This window comes from Carassius carassius, chromosome 28 (genome assembly GCF_963082965.1).
Source record: "Carassius carassius chromosome 28, fCarCar2.1, whole genome shotgun sequence".
Taxonomy (NCBI): domain Eukaryota; kingdom Metazoa; phylum Chordata; class Actinopteri; order Cypriniformes; family Cyprinidae; genus Carassius; species Carassius carassius.
This window is the reverse complement of record NC_081782.1, coordinates 15112473-15132997: the sequence shown is the minus strand read 5'-3', so window position 1 is coordinate 15132997 and position 20525 is coordinate 15112473. Positions and strand designations below refer to the sequence as shown.

At 38.9% G+C, this 20525-nt stretch overlaps 1 protein-coding gene across 1 annotated transcript; it reads left to right on the top strand.

Annotated features, from left to right (window-relative positions):
• The first annotated feature begins 3337 nt into the window (after positions 1-3337).
• On the top strand, positions 3338-16125 carry LOC132108057 (transcription elongation factor SPT5-like). Its single transcript, XM_059514527.1, has 31 exons — positions 3338-3480; positions 3963-4087; positions 4220-4379; positions 4486-4551; positions 4880-4885; positions 5522-5533; positions 6094-6163; positions 6247-6315; positions 6461-6526; positions 6631-6661; positions 6746-6814; positions 7085-7336; positions 7494-7583; positions 7974-8044; positions 8131-8236; positions 8318-8411; positions 8529-8665; positions 8806-8961; positions 9064-9210; positions 9775-9921; positions 10001-10126; positions 10223-10307; positions 10537-10647; positions 10834-10936; positions 11485-11612; positions 11704-11809; positions 11901-12059; positions 12138-12306; positions 14316-14519; positions 14799-14894; positions 15739-16125. Exons 2-31 carry the CDS (start codon positions 4007-4009, stop codon positions 15877-15879), a joined length of 3258 nt encoding a protein of 1085 aa, XP_059370510.1. The 5' UTR covers positions 3338-3480; positions 3963-4006; the 3' UTR covers positions 15880-16125.
• Positions 16126-20525: the final 4400 nt, after the last annotated feature.

Sequence of the window (20525 nt, the reverse complement as noted above, 5' to 3'; positions counted from 1 at the left end):
AAATGTTATCACTAAAAGTAAAGGCAAAGCAGAGATAATGGCTAAGACATTTAGTAAGGTACATAGTAATGAAAACCTTAGTCAACAGGAAAAGAGGGTAAGAGCAGAAACAGTTGGAAATTATCGACAAGAATTTGATAATACAGATATGATAGGAGGGGTGTTGAATGAATTATTCACAATAACTGAACTTAATAATGCATTAAGGAAATTAGGTAAATCATCTCCAGTGGGGGATGGGATTTGTTGTTCTATGTTGGAAAACTTACCTGATAAAGGAAGTGTTAATGTGTCTTTACAATAAGGTTTGGATAGAGGGAATAATTCCAAGAGGATGGAAAGAATCAATAATTATCCCTATTAAAAAACCTGGGAAAGATCCACAGATTCCTAGCAGCTACAGACCAATAGCACTTACATCCCAAATGGGGAAAACAATGGAAAGAATAATAAATGACAGGCTTGTATATACAGTTGAGACAAAAGGATTGATACAAAATTATCAGAGTGGTTTTAGAAGAGGTAGAGGTACCATGGATCCATTAGTATATTTAGAGGATGCAATAAGACAAGCTCAAGTAAATAAGGAATCAGTTGTGGCTGTCTTTTTCGATATTGAGGAAGCATATGACATGATGTGGAAGGAAGGCCTGTTGATTAAATTAAGCCATATGGGAATCAAGGGAAGAATTTTTAATTGGATTAAGGAATTCTTGTCAGGTAGAACAATAATGGTGAAGATAAAAGGGGTGATAAGTGAGCGACATCAGGTAGAAAATGGTATTCCGCAGGGGAGTATTATCTGTCCTTTATTGTTTTCCATTATGATAAATTATATTTTTAAGGAGGTGGAGAATTTTGTGGATGTGGCATTGTTTGCAGATGATGGTGTATTATGAAAGAGAGGGAGAAATGTTGATTTTGTAGTGAGCAAGCAGTGGATGTAGTGGATAAGTGGTCCATTAGATGGGGTTTTAGGATATCAATTGATAAAACTAAAACAATGTGTTTCTCAAAAAAGAAATTAACTGATGATATAAAAATAAAATTGTCAACTAATGAATTGGAAAGGGTTGATACATTTAAATACCTGGGCATATGGTTTGATCAAAGATTAACATGGGCAGTGCATATATAGTCGTGGCCAAAAGTTTTGAGAATTACATAAATATTAGTTTTCAAAAAGTTTGCTGCGAAACTGCTTTTACATCTTTGTTTCAGTTGTTTCTGTGATGTACTGAAATATAATTACAAGCACTTCATATGTTTCAAAGGCTTTTATCGACAATTACATGACATTTATGCAAAGAGTCAGTATTTGCAGTGTTGGCCCTTCTTTTTCAGGAACTCTGCAATTCGACTGGGCATGCTCTCAATCAACTTCTGGGCCAAATCAATCGGAAAGGGGCTTCATCGGAGAATATGACTTTGCCCCAGTCCTCAGCAGTCCATTCACTATACTTTCTGCAGAAGATCAATCTGTCCCTGATGTTTTTTTTTTGGAGAGAAGTGGCTTCTTTGCTGCCCTTCTTGACACCAGGCCATCTTCCAAAAGTCTTGGCCTCACTGTGCGTGCAGATGCGCTCACACTGCCTGCTGCCATTCCTGAGCAAGTTCTGCACTGGTGGCACTCCGATCCCGCAGCTGAATCCTCTTTAGGAGACGATCCTGGCGCTTGCTGGACTTTCTTGGACGCCCTGAAGCCTTCTTTACAAGAATTGAACCTCTTTTCTTGAAGTTCTTGATGATATAAATTGTTGATTTAGGTGCAATCTTAGTAGCCACAATATCCTTGCCTGTGAAGCCATTTTTATGCAATGCAATGATGGCTGCACGCGTTTCTTTGCAGGTCACCATGGTTAACAATGGAAGAACAATGATTTCAAGCATCACCCTCCTTTTAACATGTCAAGTCTGCCATTCTAACCCAATCAGCCTGACATAATGATCTCCAGCCTTGTGCTCATCAACATTCTCTCCTGAGTTAACAAGACGATTACTGAAATGATCTCAGCAGGTCCTTTAATGACAGCAATGAAATGCAGTGGAAAGGTTTTTTTGGGATTAAAGTTAATTTCTTAACTTTAATTTCTTAATGGGATTAAGTTTTCATGGCAAAGAAGGACTATGCAATTCATCTGATCACTCTTCATAACATTCTGGAGTATATGCAAATTGCTATTATAAAAACTTAAGCAGCAACTTTTCCAATTTCCAATATTTATGTAATTCTCAAAACTTTTGGCCACGACTGTACAAAAAAGAATTGATAAATGCAAGAAAACTATAAATGTAATGAGGTGTCTATGTGGAGTTGAGTGGGGAGCTAGTAGATCTGCAATGAGAACAATTTACACAGGTTTGATAAGGTCAGTATTAGATTATGGAAGCATAATATATGGGTCTGCAACCAAAAAGTGGTTGAGTAAGTTGGATGTGATACAAAATCAAGAATTAAGATTGTGATTTTGGCAGTTTATACAGCGGAGTTGGTCGCTGTGTGGCTAGCTCTGCTTTGGGTGGAAGTTAACAGGCCAAGGAAGGCAGTAATTGCTTCAGATTCAAGCTCAGCTTTGATCAGCATCAAAACATGTCAGTCAAAATCAAGACAGGATATTGTAATAGAAATAATACAAATTGCAAATAATCTGATACAATCAGGAACTGAGATAACTCTTATATGGGTACCAGCTCATATAGGAGTCGTAGGAAACAAGTTGGCAGACAAATGTGCTAAGAAAGCAGCTGGAAATTCTAATGTAGATATTGAGGTTAATTATAGCAAAGCAGAAATTAAGATAGTTAAAACAATGTTAAAGGCAAATGGCAAACATTATGGGACAATGGGCAGACTGGAAGACAGTTCTATAATATCCAGAATAAAGTGGGAAAGGGTAGAAATATGAACAGAAGCAAGGAGGAGGAGGATGTGTTATCAAGAATGAGGCATGGACACACAAGATTAAATAAAACTTTGGTAATAATAAAGAAACATGATGATGGCAATTGTGAATTATGTGAATGTCCAGAGTCTGTAGAGCAAAGATTAAACTTAGAAGAAATCCTACAAAGAAGCTCAGGTAAAATATGTTTTAAATATATATTTAGTTTCCTAAGGAATACAGGACTAATTAAAAGAATTTAGGATTTTTTTTTAAGAATTTTTTTTTTTTAATTGGAAAGGTTAGAATCCAGTACCTCACCCCAGTCCAGCAGGTGGCGGTAATGCCCTATTAAAGTTAGTTGCCAACCGTCAAAAAATATTGAAAGAAGAAGAAGAAGAAGTTACTTGGACAACACACCTTTGCGTGGAACAACACAGTTGTCCTCCAAAGCACTACATGGCGCTCTGCAGCTCTCGCTCTTCTGATCGCTCACGGAAGTTTAAGGAAAGAAAACAACATTGGCATTCGCTGCCTGATTGAAGCAAAACCAGACAGCTGTTTAAAGCTACCAAGTCTTTTTACACGCTCTTTAATGGTAAGTTTAAGACATACTTAACGGCATGGTATTTTCGTAGTAAACTAAGATGTGACCGAGGTCATTAAGCCACGAGTTACAGTATGTGTGTGATAAGATGTGTGTTAGCTAGCTCGTGTGCTAATTCCTTGTCGACTGGATTTAGCATCATTAGCCACAGCACATAACCCTAAACACTAAACTTTAAATCCCAAGACAACAGGAACACACTAGATTAACTGTTGATGTTTACCTGTAGTTTTAAACTCGTAAGTCGTATTATTCATACCCAAGTAAAAAAAAATACAATGTCCTGTTTAATCAAATTGGGTTATGACACGCATCATTCGCCGTGTCTTTTTATATTTAGTCAAATAAGCTGTTTTCAGTCTAATAACATGTAAACCGCTATGTTCATGGACGAATCTTGCATCTGTTTGTAACTGTTTACTATTCTTTGCATTTTTTTTCTTTACATGTATTTGATGTGGTTTGTACAGTAGTGTTGTCGTCTGGATAACACATAACATTAGAAGAAAACAAAGAGATGTCTGACAGCGATGACAGCGACTTCTCTGATAATCAGAGCGAGAGGAGCAGCGAAGCTGAGGAGGCTGAGGAGAACGAGGTGAGACAGCCAGATCATCCTCCAACGTGTCGGAAAATAGTCGAAAGCTATTGCTTTTATGGTAGATAAAACCATGCTGTATTTTGTTTTTTATGAAATGGTTAATAAAAAAACTCCACACGTTTCTGTAAGGATGAGGAGGGACAGGGGAGTGTAGCTGGCAGTGACAAGGCTGAGGAGGAGGAGGGAGAAGATTTGGAGGACGAGGAGGAGTATGACGAAGAGGAAGAAGAGGATGATGACCGGCCCAGGAAAAAACCTCGGCATGGGGGCTTCATCTTGGATGAAGCCGGTTAGAAAATCCCGTACCAACCTATTTCTTAGATTAAGCGACATATTTTGCGTAGATGTCATTTGAAAAGCTATAATATTGTGTATTTTATTCCATCTTTGACTAGATGTTGATGATGAGTATGAAGATGAAGATCCATGGGAAGATGGTGCTGAAGACATCTTAGAAAAAGGTAAGAAATTATTCTTTTAAATGAATTGTGAATGTTTTGTTTGTTACATTTTAAACGATATCTTATTAGATATTTAATGTTTGTATTATATGCAATGGTGTTCCCTGTATGCATACTTTAAACTCTGGCAAGTTAAGATTTCTTTTGATATTATGTGACCAGCATGTGTTTAGGCCTATATGCGTTATATCATATTTATCACTTTATGAAATGGAGGCATTTGAAATGAAATACCGACAACAACAGACTATGTTCAATATGTTGTATAAAATGATGCAAGTTGATGCGCTCATTGATTTTTTTTATTTCTTATGCATGCCTCCTTCAGTTAACGGTAAACCAACTCCAGATTTCTCTGCTCTGTTTACTTTTCTGTCTAATTGAACTGATTCTCAAATCATTATTTCTCATTCGTTAAAATCCATACCCATGGTCTGCACCCCTCTAACATTTGTTTGTGATGTTTAAAGTTGTTTGGCGAATGTTTAATTTGCTTACATTTCTAAACGAGGAGCATGGATGGCAAATTCATTTTTAGCAATACATTTCTTTGTGTCATCAAAATATGTTGAGTAAGGTCAAAGTTAATATAGGCCATAATTTTAAAATCCACCATCTTTTGAACAGGGGACTTTAAAGGGGGGGGGGCTGACTGATTTCTGAAAGGGAATCAAATATGGTCATTTGCCTGAAAATGCTCCTTTGAACAGAAAACCCAATTCCTTGTTCTTGGTAGTATTCAAGTGTGCGTATTGTATTGCATCAGTTAACAGTGACATAACATCATTATCATGTAGTTTTTATCTTTAATATATACCACATGTGTAAGCCTGTCCATCATCGGTAATTTCCCTTTTTATTTCTGTTTACCTTGTCCTGTCTTTGCCCTTGCCTGAAAATGCTGTGTGCACATGACTTTGTTTTATGGCTCATGTTCCTCCCTTCCTCCCTCAACTCTGGATTTGAGCAGAAGAGGCTGAAGGTATGTGCATAAATCTTCATGGTGTGTTCAGTAGCTGTGTTTACATGCACTGCTTTTAGACCGTCTGGCTGCACATTCAGAATGCACGCTACCAAATCAGCTTTGCATTACAGAAATAAATTGCATTGTGAAATATATAAATAGAAAATTATAAGTTGTAGTAATGTTTCATAATATTCTTGTTTTTACTGTATTTTTGATCGAATGAATGCAGCCTTGGTGAGCATGAGACTTCTTTCAAGAACTTAAAAAAAAAAAATCTTACGGACCTCAAACATTTGAACAATATTTTATTACATTTAATTGCACATCACATCTAAAAATAATGTGAAATAATGGTTTACAAAGAATCAAAGGTTTAGATTACAGTTCTTCTATTTAATGCATTAAGATCTGCACCTCCAGATCACTCAGCTTGAGCGATCAGTCATTAGTCAAATTATTAACAGATCATTATGCTGCGTGTAAACGTAGCTACTGGCAATTTTTGAGTTTTTTTTTTTCCAGTCACAGCATACAGTTTTTGTAACATAATTGTTCATTCTGTTTTCATCTGTTAGTGTCCAACATTGACCATGTAGTTTTGGACGAGGATCACTCCGGATCAAGGAGGTTGCAGAATCTCTGGAGGTGAGACAGCTACACTGCTCACACTTTCACATGACTGAATCTGAAGTATGGAAGTCATGTTAAATATCATCTTTTCTCTTTAGGGATTCACGTGAGGAAGCTCTGGGGGAGTATTACATGAGGAAATATGCCAAGTCCTCAGGTGGCGAGCAGTAAGTCAACAGAGTTCACATGTACTCTTAAGTGTATGCTACTTTTACGAAGTGTCTCAATTCAGCACAAGCATGTTGAAATGAAAGGAATTCTGTTTTGGCTCGTTTACCTCTTGAAATATTCCTGTTCTGCTGTTTACTTCAGTTTCTATGGCGGATCTGAGGATCTTTCTGATGACATCACCCAGCAACAGTTGCTTCCTGGTGTCAAGTATGGAAAAAATATATAAATGTTTTTATTGTTGATTAAACATACTAAATTAAGTATTTCTGAAAAGATCACTGGGCTTGTGTTAAGAGATTTGTCTCTTGCAGGGATCCTAATTTGTGGACTGTTAAGTGTAAGGTTAGTACTATCTAACATTAGTTATATAGGTGTTGTGATGAGGCCACTGTTTGTGCAGGGTTTAATTCTTTTGTTTCTCTGTAGATTGGAGAGGAGAGAGCGACTGCCATTGCCTTGATGCGGAAATTCATTGCTTATCAGTGCACTGACACAGTAGGTTTTCCACTTCCCTTTGTCTTGATGTCAGTTTGTTCGGATTACAGCTAGCGTCAGCGCCCTGGTTGGTTAATACTTGAAATGTTGCCAGTTCTTTTGACTCGCATCATTGAAATCCTTATTATGTAAGGCACAGAACTGTGTAAATTGTATTTTGTGTGCCTCACATTAAGTTCTCCTGAAAGCAATTGTCTCAAGTTGCATTTGTTTTTCTTTAGCAAATTGTAGGCCAAGAGAGAGACTAATATGTTGTGTTTCTCTCCACAGCCGCTTCAGATCAAATCAGTGGTGGCTCCTGAGCACGTCAAAGGCTACATCTATGTGGAGGCGTACAAGCAGACCCATGTCAAGTCTGCCATTGAGGGTGTTGGAAACCTGCGTATGGGCTTCTGGAACCAGCAGATGGTGCCCATTAAAGAGATGACAGATGTGTTAAAGGTGGTTAAGGAAGTGACTAACCTGAAACCCAAGTCTTGGGTTCGTCTTAAGAGAGGCCTTTATAAAGATGACATTGCCCAGGTGGGTACTTCTGAATACTTGGCTATATAGTAATAAAGGAAACGTCTCCCAAATAGGGTGCTAGATATTTTAGTTACGTTATTCAATTTGTCATTCATACAGCTCTACATCTGTGGCATGAAAATATTTGATGCATGTATTTATTTGCCTTGTTCAGGTGGACTATGTTGAACCGAGCCAAAATACGATCTCACTGAAAATGATTCCTCGTATTGATTTAGATCGCATTAAAGCGAGGATGAGTATGGTAGGTTACATCATCACGATCATATATAATCATAATATATTTACGCTACTGTTCAGAAGTTTGGAGTCATTTTTTCTTTTTTTTTGAAAGAAAAAATACTTTTTATTCCGCAAGGATGAATTCAATTGATTATTCCTTAAAAAATCCTGAAAAAATGTTTTACGGTTTCCACAAAAAAACATACTAATCAGACAGGAGTAATGCGAAAGTGATTTTAAGTTAAAAAATTTCACAGTATGTACTGATTTTACCTTTAATAGGATAAACGTGGCTTTTGTGATCATAAGAAGCTGCTTTTAAAACATTACTGACCCTAAACCTGGACAGTAGTGTAAATATGCTATGTGGCCTTTTAGTGGTGTGACCCCGGCTTTGTCTTTTATTGTACAGAAAGACTGGTTTGCGAAGAGAAAGAAGTTTAAGAGGCCGGCTCAGAGGCTTTTTGATGCTGAAAAGATCAGGTAAAGGAGCGCTCTGATTTGGAGTTGCTCATAATCAAAACCTTTTGAAATATGTCATTCACACTAACACATGCTCTGCTCTACAGGTCTCTTGGTGGTGAGGTCAGCCATGATGGAGACTTCATGATATTTGAAGGCAACCGATATAGCCGCAAAGGCTTCCTGTTTAAAAGCTTTGCTATGTCAGCCGTGGTAAGATCCCTCACAGTTATTATGGTTCTATGTATCTGTCTAATTGTTCCTTATTGGTTTATCATGTCTCTTTTTGCATAGATCACAGATGGGGTCAAACCCACTCTGTCAGAGCTGGAGAAGTTTGAGGACCAGCCAGAGGGGATTGACCTTGAAGTAGTCACAGAGACAACAGGTAAATACATGCAGACAGTAAAACCTTTTTTGTTTGTTTGTTTTTTACCAATGTATTGCGAAATCCTTCCATGCATGCATTTTTGCAAAGTTAATCACAAAGGTTTTATTCATACAGGTAAGGAACGTGAGCACAATCTCCAGGCAGGAGATAATGTGGAAGTATGTGAGGGAGAGTTGATCAACCTTCAGGGTAAAATCCTGAGTGTCGATGGCAACAAGATCACTATCATGCCCAAGCATGAAGATCTCAAGGTGAATAAATCCTCACGTGTTTCTGTGTCAATTCTGTGCCACTAAATGGAATACAAAAGTTTTGTGAGTTCAAATATCCAGAAAATCCTGTTCTTACACCATGATAATTGCCTTACTGTCTTGCCTTTGTTTTTGTTTAGGACCCTCTTGAGTTTCCAGCTCATGAGTTGAAGAAGTATTTCCGTATGGGCGACCATGTGAAGGTCATCGCAGGGCGTTTTGAAGGTGACACAGGCCTTATAGTCCGTGTGGAGGAAAACTTTGTCATTCTGTTCTCTGATCTCACTATGCATGAGGTAGGTTTCACTAGTAAGGTGTATAATTTTTCTGAGAAGCATGTAATGTACAGCAGTCAATGTTGTTTTCTCTGTCTTATATGATGTGTGTTTTTGTTCCAGTTGAAGGTCTTGCCCCGGGACCTGCAGCTGTGCTCCGAGACTGCCTCAGGTGTGGATGCAGGAGGCCAGCATGAGTGGGGAGAGCTGGTACAATTAGACCCCCAAACTGTAGGTGTCATAGTCAGGCTGGAAAGAGAGACCTTCCAGGTAAAAGTTCAAGAGAAAGCAAGTTCAAGTGTAATGTAAACTAAACTCGGTAGTGCACATTTACTGGATATGTTTCTTCACAGCAATAGCACACTTTTCACACTGTGACTATCTTGACAAAACCCTAGGGCTGTGTTGTAGTCATGCAATTATAGCCCCTAGGCTTGCATTTCAATAACATTGTCACATCAGCAGGAACAGGATTGCGATATCATCATGAATCACACATAGGGTTGAGTGGTGGTTCATGTTTGCACTTGAGCCAGGGATGGAAATTAGTACCAGCCAAATGCGGGTGATTTTGTGTTGTGGCGGGTAAACTCGCTTCACCTACCAGCCACCGTGGCGGGTAAATAAAAATAGCATACTGTTTCACCCGGCCGGTGGACAAAAAAGTTCATTTCCATCCCTGACTTGAGCTGACAAAATATGACGTCAACCTATAATTTTTTTAACATGTATTTTTATACAAGTATTCAAATATATTTAGGAATGTATTGCTATTTTTAACCCCTTCTGTATGCTTGAAAAGATAAGAACTCTTTCACACTGATTCATTTTTAGGTTCTGAACATGCACGGGAAAGTTTTGACTGCACGGCACCAGGCGGTGAATAGACGGAAGGACAACCGCTTTGCTGTCGCTCTCGACTCGGAGCAAAACAACATCCATGTGAAGGATATTGTAAAAGTCATTGATGGACCTCATTCGGTAACTACCAGAGACGTAATAAAAGTTTGAAAGATCAGCATTGGAGGAAGTTAATATTCTCCTTTATGTGATCCGTCAGGGCCGTGAAGGGGAAATTCGCCATATCTTCAGAGGCTTTGCTTTTCTTCACTGCAAGAAGCTGGTTGAAAACGGAGGCATGTTTGTCTGTAAAGCACGCCACCTCGTTCTGGCGGGCGGCTCAAAGGTAGGTCTGTTCTGCTACATCTGTGGACAAATCTTTTCCAACGTTTCCAAACTTCCCTGTTGTAAAATGATCCCGATTTATTTTTTCCCCCCAAAGCCCAGAGACGTGACCAACTTTACAGTGGGAGGCTTTGCACCTATGAGTCCACGCATCAGCAGCCCGATGCACCCTGGTGGAGGTGGTAAGCAATTTCATCTAACTCACAGGGTTTTGTAACACAGTGGTTGAAAATCTGGGCTTGTATCAAAAGGTTCAAACCTTGCAAAAGGATGTAATTATCCATTTAAACACTTGTGTGTTTGTCTGCCGATATCTTCACTATTGGTCTGTCCGGTTGTCATTTGATCAATGATATAAAGACTACTTATATTTTGATTTAGATCCTTTTTTTTTTTTTTTCTTCTTTTCAGGTCAGCAGCAAAGGGGTGGAGGTGGAGGTGGTGGCATGGGTCGGGGCCGTGGCCGACGAGACAATGATCTGATTGGGCAGACTGTCCGTATATCCCAGGGACCGTACAAAGGTAAACTAAATTATATTGGAGTGACCTTTTGTGAAAAACATTTGGCTTTGGTTTAGTGTTTTGTATAGTTTTCATTGCATTTTATAACATGTGGCATCAGTGTCCAAATACTTTGAGACCATATGTTCACTTTGTCTTGTATTCTTGTAAGCCACAGGTTTTGTAACACCTCCTACATTTCCACAGGCTACATTGGGGTGGTGAAGGATGCCACAGAATCAACCGCTAGGGTAGAGCTCCACTCAACCTGCCAGACCATCTCTGTGGACCGACAGCGTCTTACAACTGTGTATGTTATAGTGCACCAACATTTAGACTTTCTCTGCTGCTTCCACATTTGTTTATTCCATATTTTTGGCTAATTTTATGACATTACTTCTTGCTGCCAGTAAAGGTCAGTACACTCAGCTTCGTTTAACATATCTTCCCCACACAGAAAATTTAAATAAAAGTGGCTGGTCCTGTGTGGGAAAAGTTCTTTGTGAGACTGTAGATGGGATTGTGTTCGTCTGACATGTTATTTTTTTATTTCACTGGTGCAGTAAACTATGACGAATAGGACAGCCCAACTGTAGCAGCTCTATGAAAAGCACAGGGATAGTTGATCCTGGAGCATATTTGCATATTACACACCTCAGAGATTAAAGGAGAAGTCTCTTAAGTTCAACAAGGCTGCATTTATTTGATCAAAGATAAAGTAAAACCGTAATATTGTGAAATATTACAATTAATCACTCTGTGTTGATTTGCTGCTTAAACATTTATCCACTAGGTTAGGTTTGTTATTGTTATTTTTCTCTTTTTAACCCCTCAATCATTTTGCTCTCTTTAAATCAGTGGTGGCAAAGAAAGACAAGGAAGGACTTCCACCCATTTACGAACCCCGATGTATGGTTCCCAGACACCCATTTATGGAACTGGCTCACGTACCCCCATGTATGGTAGCCAGACACCAATCCATGATGGTAAGAAATGCCTAAATCTATTCTTATAAACTTGAAACACATTGGAATTTTTTTTATTTATTTTTTTACACCGGTCTTTCAATGCTCACAGGAAGCCGTACTCCTCACTATGGCTCTCAGACTCCTCTGCATGATGGGAGCAGGACGCCAGGTCAGAGTGGCGCTTGGGACCCCAACAATCCAAACACACCCTCACGGTAAGAAGCAGAGCGAGTACAAACATGCACATGCATGCGATCAAACTATCACACATACCTCAACTTCATCTCGTTTTCCTTCTGTTTTCAGGGCTGATGAAGACTACGAGTACGCCTATGACGACGAACCCTCTCCATCTCCTCAAGGCTATGGCGGCACACCCAATCCTCAGACTCCTGGCTACCCAGAAGTGCCCTCCCCGCAGGTCAACCCTCAGTACAACCCTCAGACTCCTGGGACTCCTGCCATGTGAGGGCTCAATCAGATGCTCAGTGATTCTGCTCTGGCTTGAGAACATCTTAAACTGAGTATGTTTTTGCACCATAGGTACAACACAGACCAGTATTCCCCATATACAGCTCCCTCTCCACAAGGGTCCTACCAGCCCAGCCCCAGCCCACAAAGTTACCACCAAGTTGCCCCAAGCCCAGTGGGATACCAAAACACTCACTCGCCCGCCAGTTACCACCCCACCCCGTCACCCATGGCCTACCAGGTACAGTTCTGGCCGCTGATAACAATAAAAAGCAAGAATCCAGCTACTTAGAGTAGTGATTTTTTGTTTAGTGAAAATAACGTTGATAATTTAATTAATCAAATGTATTTAATAATCAACTGTCAAATAAAAACTAAGTTGTATACAATCCTTCTAATTACACATAAGGCATATCAAATATTGAGTCAGATTTTTTTTTTTTTTTTTTTTCCCAGTTTTCCAGTTTAGAAATTTGTAGTTATGTATACAGTGCCCTCCAATAAATATATAGTATTGGAACAGTAAAGACAAAATTTTACTGCTTACTGTGGAGTAAAGAGTGACATTTGCAAATATGATTTAAATATGAGACAAAACTACAGAATGTCACATTTAAATATTAGCTTCTATAAATTATTAGTTTCAGCGCATACAGGTTTTACCAAATAAAAAGGACAACACTTTTAGAGTTCATCCCACTATTTGATGTGAGCATAAGTATTGGGACAGTTGCACTCAAGGCATAAAATATTAAAAGCTAATATTTATTGCAGATCCCTTGCGTGCGATCAGAGCAGTGGTCTTATGCTTTGAAATGCTTTTCCTAGCCTTTAATGCCAGCTGTTGCTTGTTTTGGGGAGTTTCTGTCTTTAGTCTCCTCTTCAGCTGGTGAAATTAATGTTCAATCAGATTTAAATCTGGAGATTGATTTGGGCAATCAAGACTTCACATTTCTTTGCTCTGACAAACTCCTCGACTGAACTGGCTTTTGGGTCATTGTCCTGATCCAATAAGAAGCACTTTATGATGAGTCTGGTGGTACTTTCTTGAATACTGATAGCCAAGAAGGTTTTGTACCCTTCCAAATCCATTCTGCAGCTACCGTCATCATTAAATTCGAGAGAGCCTGTTCCAGAGACAGCTATGCATGCCCATGACATGACACCACCTCCACCGAGCTTTACAGATGAGCTTGTATGCTTGGGATCATTTGGAGTTCCCCTTTTTTTCCAAACTTTTGCTTTCGCATCACTTACATAAAGGTTAATCTTTCTCATCTGTCCATAAAACTCTGTTCCAAAACTACTGGCTGTTGCCAACTTTAATCTTGTCTTTCTTTTTTTGATGCTTGTCAGAGGTTTGTTGTGTAAAAATAAATCAATACATTTCAGTTTAATTGTAGTTAACTGTAATATAAACCGTATTATAACTGACATTTAAACATCTAAATGGTGGATGTAATAACTTCATGAGAGATTTGTTTAAAGGTTCTTTAAATAATGAAGAAATCAGGTTAAGAATATAATTAATGTATTATAGTGCATATATAACAAAATACTCCTCTCTAGAATTTTCTAGTTAACTTACAATCTGTGGACATTGATTGTCTTTCCTGAGATAAATGTAATGTTACATGATCATGTTTACAAGCAGATTTTCGATGTCTTTCCACTGTTAAAACCATAGACTGTATAAAAACATGGACATAGTGTCCGTGACCTCACCCGTAGACTCCTGAAGTGTGTTTTTGAAGCCTAAAGTGTGCAGAGCAGGCCGTCGCCATCTTAGCACGACTGCACTGTCAGCAGCGGCAAACCACCTGTCCACGCCCTTAATTATGCAGAAATTTAAGTCTTAATATAATTTAAACTGATGAGTTATAAAAAAAATTCTCCCCCTCACAGTTGTCATGTTCTCAAAATTAGCTATATAGACCAAAATATTTTTTTTTGCACCAGGCTGTAAACGTGTTTTTTTTTCTGCTGTAAAGTTGGCCATTTTAACATGGGGAGTCTATGGGACTGACTCCCTTTTGCAGCCAGCCTCAAGCAGACAGTTAATGAATTTTAGTATTCAGTTTTAGTCACTTCCTTATTGGCCTCACGAGAGAGAGCGGGAGGTTGGGGCTCAGTTAAAACACTAAAACAAACTTGTAAAATTGCATAAGCTTGGAGCAATCAAGCTTTTTTTTTACAATAGCTGGCTGCACAAACAGTATTGAGTTGAATTGTGCTTCATGTGATCTTCAGGCCAGTCCGAGTCCCAGTCCGGTAGGGTACAGTCCAATGACTCCTGGAGCTCCATCTCCAGGAGGCTACAACCCTCACACCCCCGGATCTAACATCGACCAGGCCTCCAGTGACTGGGTCACCACAGACATCATGGTGCGTGTGAAAGACACATTCCAGGACGGAGGCGTCATCAATCAGACCGGTGTCGTCCGGAGCGTCACCGTGAGTGCTGCACATCTGATTTTATGGATCTAGATGTCCTGTGACTTTCAGCAAGGATCTGCAAGCAGAAGCATGTGTAGTTTGGATTTGCATATTGCAGAAGTAGTGCCGAGATGCCCGGGGCTGATTTTTGTTTTGTTAATGTATTAAGCTTGTGTCTGTTGTGATAATGTTCCATTCTTTGTTCGATTTTATGATGAATCATACCTTGTTAGTTTGTTGTATAGACATCACAATTTCACTCTGATTCATCCATGGGAAATTTTGTCTTTCACTTAGGGGGGGATGTGCTCTGTTTTCCTGCAAGACACGGAGAAGGTCGTTAGTATTTCAAGTGAACACTTGGAACCTGTTACACCAACCAAAAACAATAAGGTACTGCTGGTCTTGTGTAACCAAATGTGATTGATTTTATTGTGATTTAAGTATGTTAAGGCCTTAAATAATTATGATTGTATTATTTTGATTATGAGCTTCATCTCACAATTTTGGCAAAGAAAATTTTTTACTTTTCCAATCTACTGTATAGGTTCATTTTAAAGCAGACATTTCAAGCTTTCTGTAGATACATTTTAGTCAATTAATATTTAGTCAGACCTACAATCTTCTAAATATGTGCCTTTATGTACTGTGTATTGCTTGTAAATGAACAAAAAGTATGTTAAAGAATGCAATAATTAACATTTTAGACAGTTCTGTGCAACCTTTCCATCACCTTATGTTTAATTTTGCTCAAGGAGTCCAGATATAATACACTTTAAAGTGTCCTTCTTTTTACAGTATTAATATATTTTCATGCTAAAGATGTAAACCAAAGCAACCAATTATTTACTGTTATAGCATATAGCATGTGACTTTTTTGATAGATGATCTAATTTCATATACACATACAAGCCTTTAAATTCTTGGGAAATTCTGAATTATGTGTGCAAGAACCAATGAAGCATATACTTGCCTGAAATCGCTCTTGAAACAAGTCCATGCTGCAGAATTAACCAGGGCCATTTTTGATTGTCTCCATTTTAAATGTATAATGGATGAGCAGTGAGGAGCTTAGGAAATGAACAAGTGCAAAAGCCGAGACAGAATGTCACTTAGATATAAGCCCGCTGCTCCTCCCACAGAATCAGACGTCCCAAATCCAGCGTCACTTGTGTAATAACAACAAATTTGGAAAATTGTTCTCCTACATGAATCAATGTGAATGTGTGCTTCTCAGGTGAAGGTGATTCTGGGAGAGGACCGGGAGGCCACAGGAGTCCTGCTCAGTATTGATGGTGAAGACGGCATTGTTCGGATGGAGCTGGATGAGCAACTAAAGATTCTCAATCTCCGCTTCCTTGGAAAATTGGAAGTGTGAAGAAAACCACGCATTTAAACATTTTGCTATTCGAATGCAGATGCTGCAGATTAGGCACTTTCTGTGAGCTTTGATTTTCTTCTGTTCACCATCATCTACATTAACTAGCCTTTTACTTTTTTTTTTTTTTTACTTAGTTGAAGGTTTTAGTGGAAAGTCCATTTTCTGTTTCTTCTGTGTTGTAGAAACATGCCTTTTGGCAAACTGATTCCATGTCAAATAAAATGTGAACTCTGAGTTCCCAAATCCATCCATCCTGAGTGTTGCATGAAATATTTAATAGCTTATGGCGGCTCGTTTTAAACTTTTTATTGCCTGCCGGTGTTAAGAACAACAACCATAAAGAAGAATTCCATTTTTATTCACTTAAGAGTGATTTGAGATCCAGCAGATAAGAAGAAACGGTGCTCTGCCCCACAAAAGTTTATTTAACATCTTGGCCCATTACATTCAGAGCTTTTAATGTCATTAAAAGAAAAAGTCTTTCAAAACCCTTTAACCCCTATGATTTGCAGATTTTATTCTCTCTCAGTTTATATATATATATATATTATTGGCCCATTAATGGGGGAAAAAAGCCCTGAGTTTAAATACTTTGGGAACTATGTAACCGTTTTATTTATACATATGCATCAGATCTGAGAACATGAAAGCAGTAAAAGTCTATAGCTTCATCCAAGGGTTTGGTTCCTGAAGAAATTAACCTTCAGCTGGATCCACGCTTCACGATCACAACCCTAAAATTTAAGAAAACCTTTATGCTTTTGTTTAAATTTTATTTATTAATTTATTATTTACACATTTATTAATGTGTATTAATAAATTAATATTAATGTATTAATGAGCATTTTCAATAAAACTATTGTTTTGTTTAGAGTTGAGACCAATGCTGTGACCATTGTGGTCTGCGAATCCTACAATAATATCGAAATTGCTGTTTTACGATTTAATATTATCCAGTATATCGTGAAAAAGCAAAGAAACCGCCTACAGAGTGCCGCGCATACGTCACGTAGCAGGTCAGACTGCTGCACGTGCGTTCTTTCACTGCATGAATCAGCCTTTTGAAATGAGTTTAGAATTATCACATACTTTAAGATATGGGGCAGAAGATGTATATATTTATATCAGTTCATATAGTTAATATTACACGAAGAGTGCCGTTTTTTTTCCTCCAGAAGTCAGCATGATCACAAATGTGATGCTGATTTTATACAACAGTTCAGTAAACAAGGAGTTAATATCAAGGGACTTACGTTTTAGCATAGACAGTAAAAGAAACGTTTTAGACACTGTATTTCCTGATTTTGCTAAATCTCTTAAAAATCATTCCAAACAGTCACAGTGACTTGCTGCCACCTACTGGCAGTTTTAATTTCACATTTGAGGGACCTTTTCATTTTTAAAATAATTTCAAACGTCAGTTTTCAATGTTTTATGTTTATAATAGCAAAACATGATTTATGTATTAAAGGTTAAAGTATTCCATGTCCCTCACAGTTGCATTAAACCATGTGTAAATGCATCTAAATTACACTACTAATGCCACTTCTGTGTGTCCTCTGCATTCCAAAGATCAATTTTGTTGATACTGATTTCATTTGCTTGATAACAGCCCAAATGCAAGAATTTGAATTAATTAGAATTAAAACGATCCGTGTTTATACTGTCATTTCAGAAATGATCTTTGTCTACAGTACATAACCGAAAATGCATTTCACATGACATTTCATGCACACTGGGCATGCGTTTAAAGTGTAAACAGGAAGTCGGTTACTATTCACTCACTGGAAGGTTCAACAATGAGCATGATGGCAAGGAAAAGCAAGGATGGCTTTGTGTGGACCGATGATGAGGTGGAATTGTTACTCCAAGACTAACTAATGATTACGAGGCAGCCACTGCGGGTAAAAATTGTGATTGTGAGTCATGCCAAAACTAATATAGCAACATACTCGAAAGAGACATGATATCATCAAAGTCATCAAGGATATGCAGAGATCATGTGGGTAGCCACGCCAATAGTTTTCGAAAGGCTCCGTTTTGGTCCATTTACACTTAAACACAAACCCGGAGTTTACAAACTAAAACGGGGTCAGCACCATTTTCAAAAGTCTCAGTTTTTGGAGTAGTGTGAACGATAGGCATAACCGTAACAAAAGTTATGCGTTTTAAAACGAAAATGCACTATTGTAAACAGGTCCTCAGTAAAGTTGCTTGATTATGACACGCATATCCTGTCAGTTCCATAGCGAGATTTATATAATATCATAACATGGTGTCAGAAGTAGACTTATCTTGCTGCCCGAGAAATGCCTGTCACCCACACCATATTGGTCTTTAAAGATTTTTTCAGAGCGAAGTATATCGAAGGGTTCATTAGAGTACTTGGATAAGATAATAAAACACATTGTGTTTGTGATACCAAGACTGGTTTCTCCACTACTGGGTTTACCAGCCATCAGAGAGCTGGGTTTATTCCATACAGTCGACACATCAGAGCCAAATTATAGAGAACTATACCCAAAAGTTTTTACAGGATTAGGGAAACGGAGGAAGAATCTGAACTCAAAGAATCAGTCATTCCCTTTGCTCTGTCAGTGCCCCGTCAGGTTGCCCTTGCCCATGAAGAAAAAGGTGAAAGAGGAGCTGAAAAGAATGGAAGATTTAGGAGTAATCGCACCAATTGAATAAGCAACTGAATGGTGCTCTGGTATGGTCATTGTACCTAAACCAAATGACAAAGTTCGTATCTGTGTGGATCTTACACGGTTGAATGAAAATGTTTGCATATAGAAACTCATCCTCCCTGCCGTGGATGAAACACTGGATAAATTGGAAGGTGCAACAGTATTCTCCAAACTGGATGCTACTGCTGGATTTTGGCAGTTTCCATTACACAGAGATTCAACTCCACCCCCTTCCTTTATTACACCTTTTGGTAGATATTGTTTTATTTGCCTTCTATTTGGTTTTTCATCGGCACCAGATAACTTCCAGAAGTGTGTAGGGTTCTTTGTGTCATGCTGATAACATCCTAGAGTTCGGGGGTACACACAAGGAACATGATGCCAGACTTCTCAAAGTTTTGAACTGGCTGGAACAGAGACAGGCTTGATCCTGAATGAAAAATGTCAGTTTGCAGTGACTCGGGTTAACCCTCTCAGGCTCAAATTAAGTTTTAGTAACTTAGTAACTTTAGTAACCTTTAGTAAAGTTTTTAGTACTCCAGATACATAAAATATGTATCTGGAGCAATAAGGTTTTTAGTTTTTAACTGTTGCAAATCAGCAACCCCTGCCTTGAGAGGGTTAAGTTCTTAGGCCACATAATCAGTGCTTAAGGCATTCAAGCTGATCCAGATAAAGCAAAGGCCATCACAAAGATGCCAGAGCCTAAAAATACTCCAGACACTATCTCAGGTACTATCTCAGCTGCAGCCTACAGGCGAGTGGAGGCCTGTAGCCTTTATATCACAGAGCATGACACCAGCAGAGAGAAGGTATGCCTAAATCGAAAAGGAGGCTCTTGCAATCACTTAGGCCTGTGAAAGGTTTCAGTCCACGCGCCTACTAAGATTTCACTTGCAATTTCTGCATTTTTCTTAACAAATCATGCATGTTGTGGTAAAAGATCTAATTACAGCTGACACGCTGTCCAGAGCTCCACTCCAAGATAGCCTGGTAGCAGAAGACCTCAACATGGAGGAACATGTACAAGTTTACATCAGCTACGTCATTCAGCAGCTCCCTGCATCAGCCTCTAAGTTAGCTCATGTAAGGAGGGCTCAGGAAGAGGATGAAGTGTGCAGACAGCTCAGCTCTTGAATTCGCATAGTATGGAAAGGGAAAAAAACATTCCACCACACAGACATGACCTGCTCATGGTGGAAGGTTTGTTAATGAAAGGCAAGAGAATAGTAATACCTGACAGCATGCACAATGAAGTCCCGGAGAAGTTACATCAGGGCATCACTAAGAACAAGGGTGCTTGTGATAGACTACTATTCACGCTACACAGAGGTTGCATCGCTCACTTCTACAACTTCAAACACTGTCATGGAGAAACTTAAAACAGTTTTCACATGCCATGGAGTCCCGGAGGTACTGGTCACAGACAGTGCACCACAGCTTGAGGTATTAGACTTTGCAGACTTTGCTAAAGACTATGATTTTCATCATGTGACCAGTAATGGGGAAGCGGAACGGGCAGTACGAACCGTTAAAACATTACTGATGAAATCAGAGGATCCTCACAAAGCACTCATGGCTAACAGAGCCACTCATTTGGCCTCTGGAGCTTCACCAGCACAACTATTGATGGGACGAAACATCAGAACCAACCTTCCAGTAGTAAGTCCATCCACACTCAAACCATCCTGGCCAGACCTCAATACCTTCAAGAGAAAAGACACAGAGTTGAAGGACCAACCGGCAAGGTCGACAACAAACGCTAGAGGACAGACAAAGCCACCACTTCAAAGAGGACAGACAGTCTGGATAAAAACACTTCTCACTCGGGAAGAGTCACTGGCCCTGCTGACATACCACAGTCTTACATTGTAGATGGGCAAACCGGCAGCCTTACATCACTCTCATCTAAGAGCAATCTCTTTATAGTCAAGAAACACACAAGAAGTGCAAGAA

What these genes read in the sequence shown, in the direction of transcription:
- LOC132108057 (XM_059514527.1), top strand. Translation starts at nt 4,007, where the DNA reads ATGTCTGACAGCGATGACAGCGACTTCTCTGATAATCAGAGCGAGAGG. An exon ending in TGGAAAGAGAGACCTTCCAG is followed by an intron (nt 9,211 to 9,774) that starts GTAAAAGTTCAA and finishes ATTCATTTTTAG; the next exon opens with GTTCTGAACATGCACGGGAA. An exon ending in CGACAGCGTCTTACAACTGT is followed by an intron (nt 10,937 to 11,484) that starts GTATGTTATAGT and finishes TCTTTAAATCAG; the next exon opens with TGGTGGCAAAGAAAGACAAG.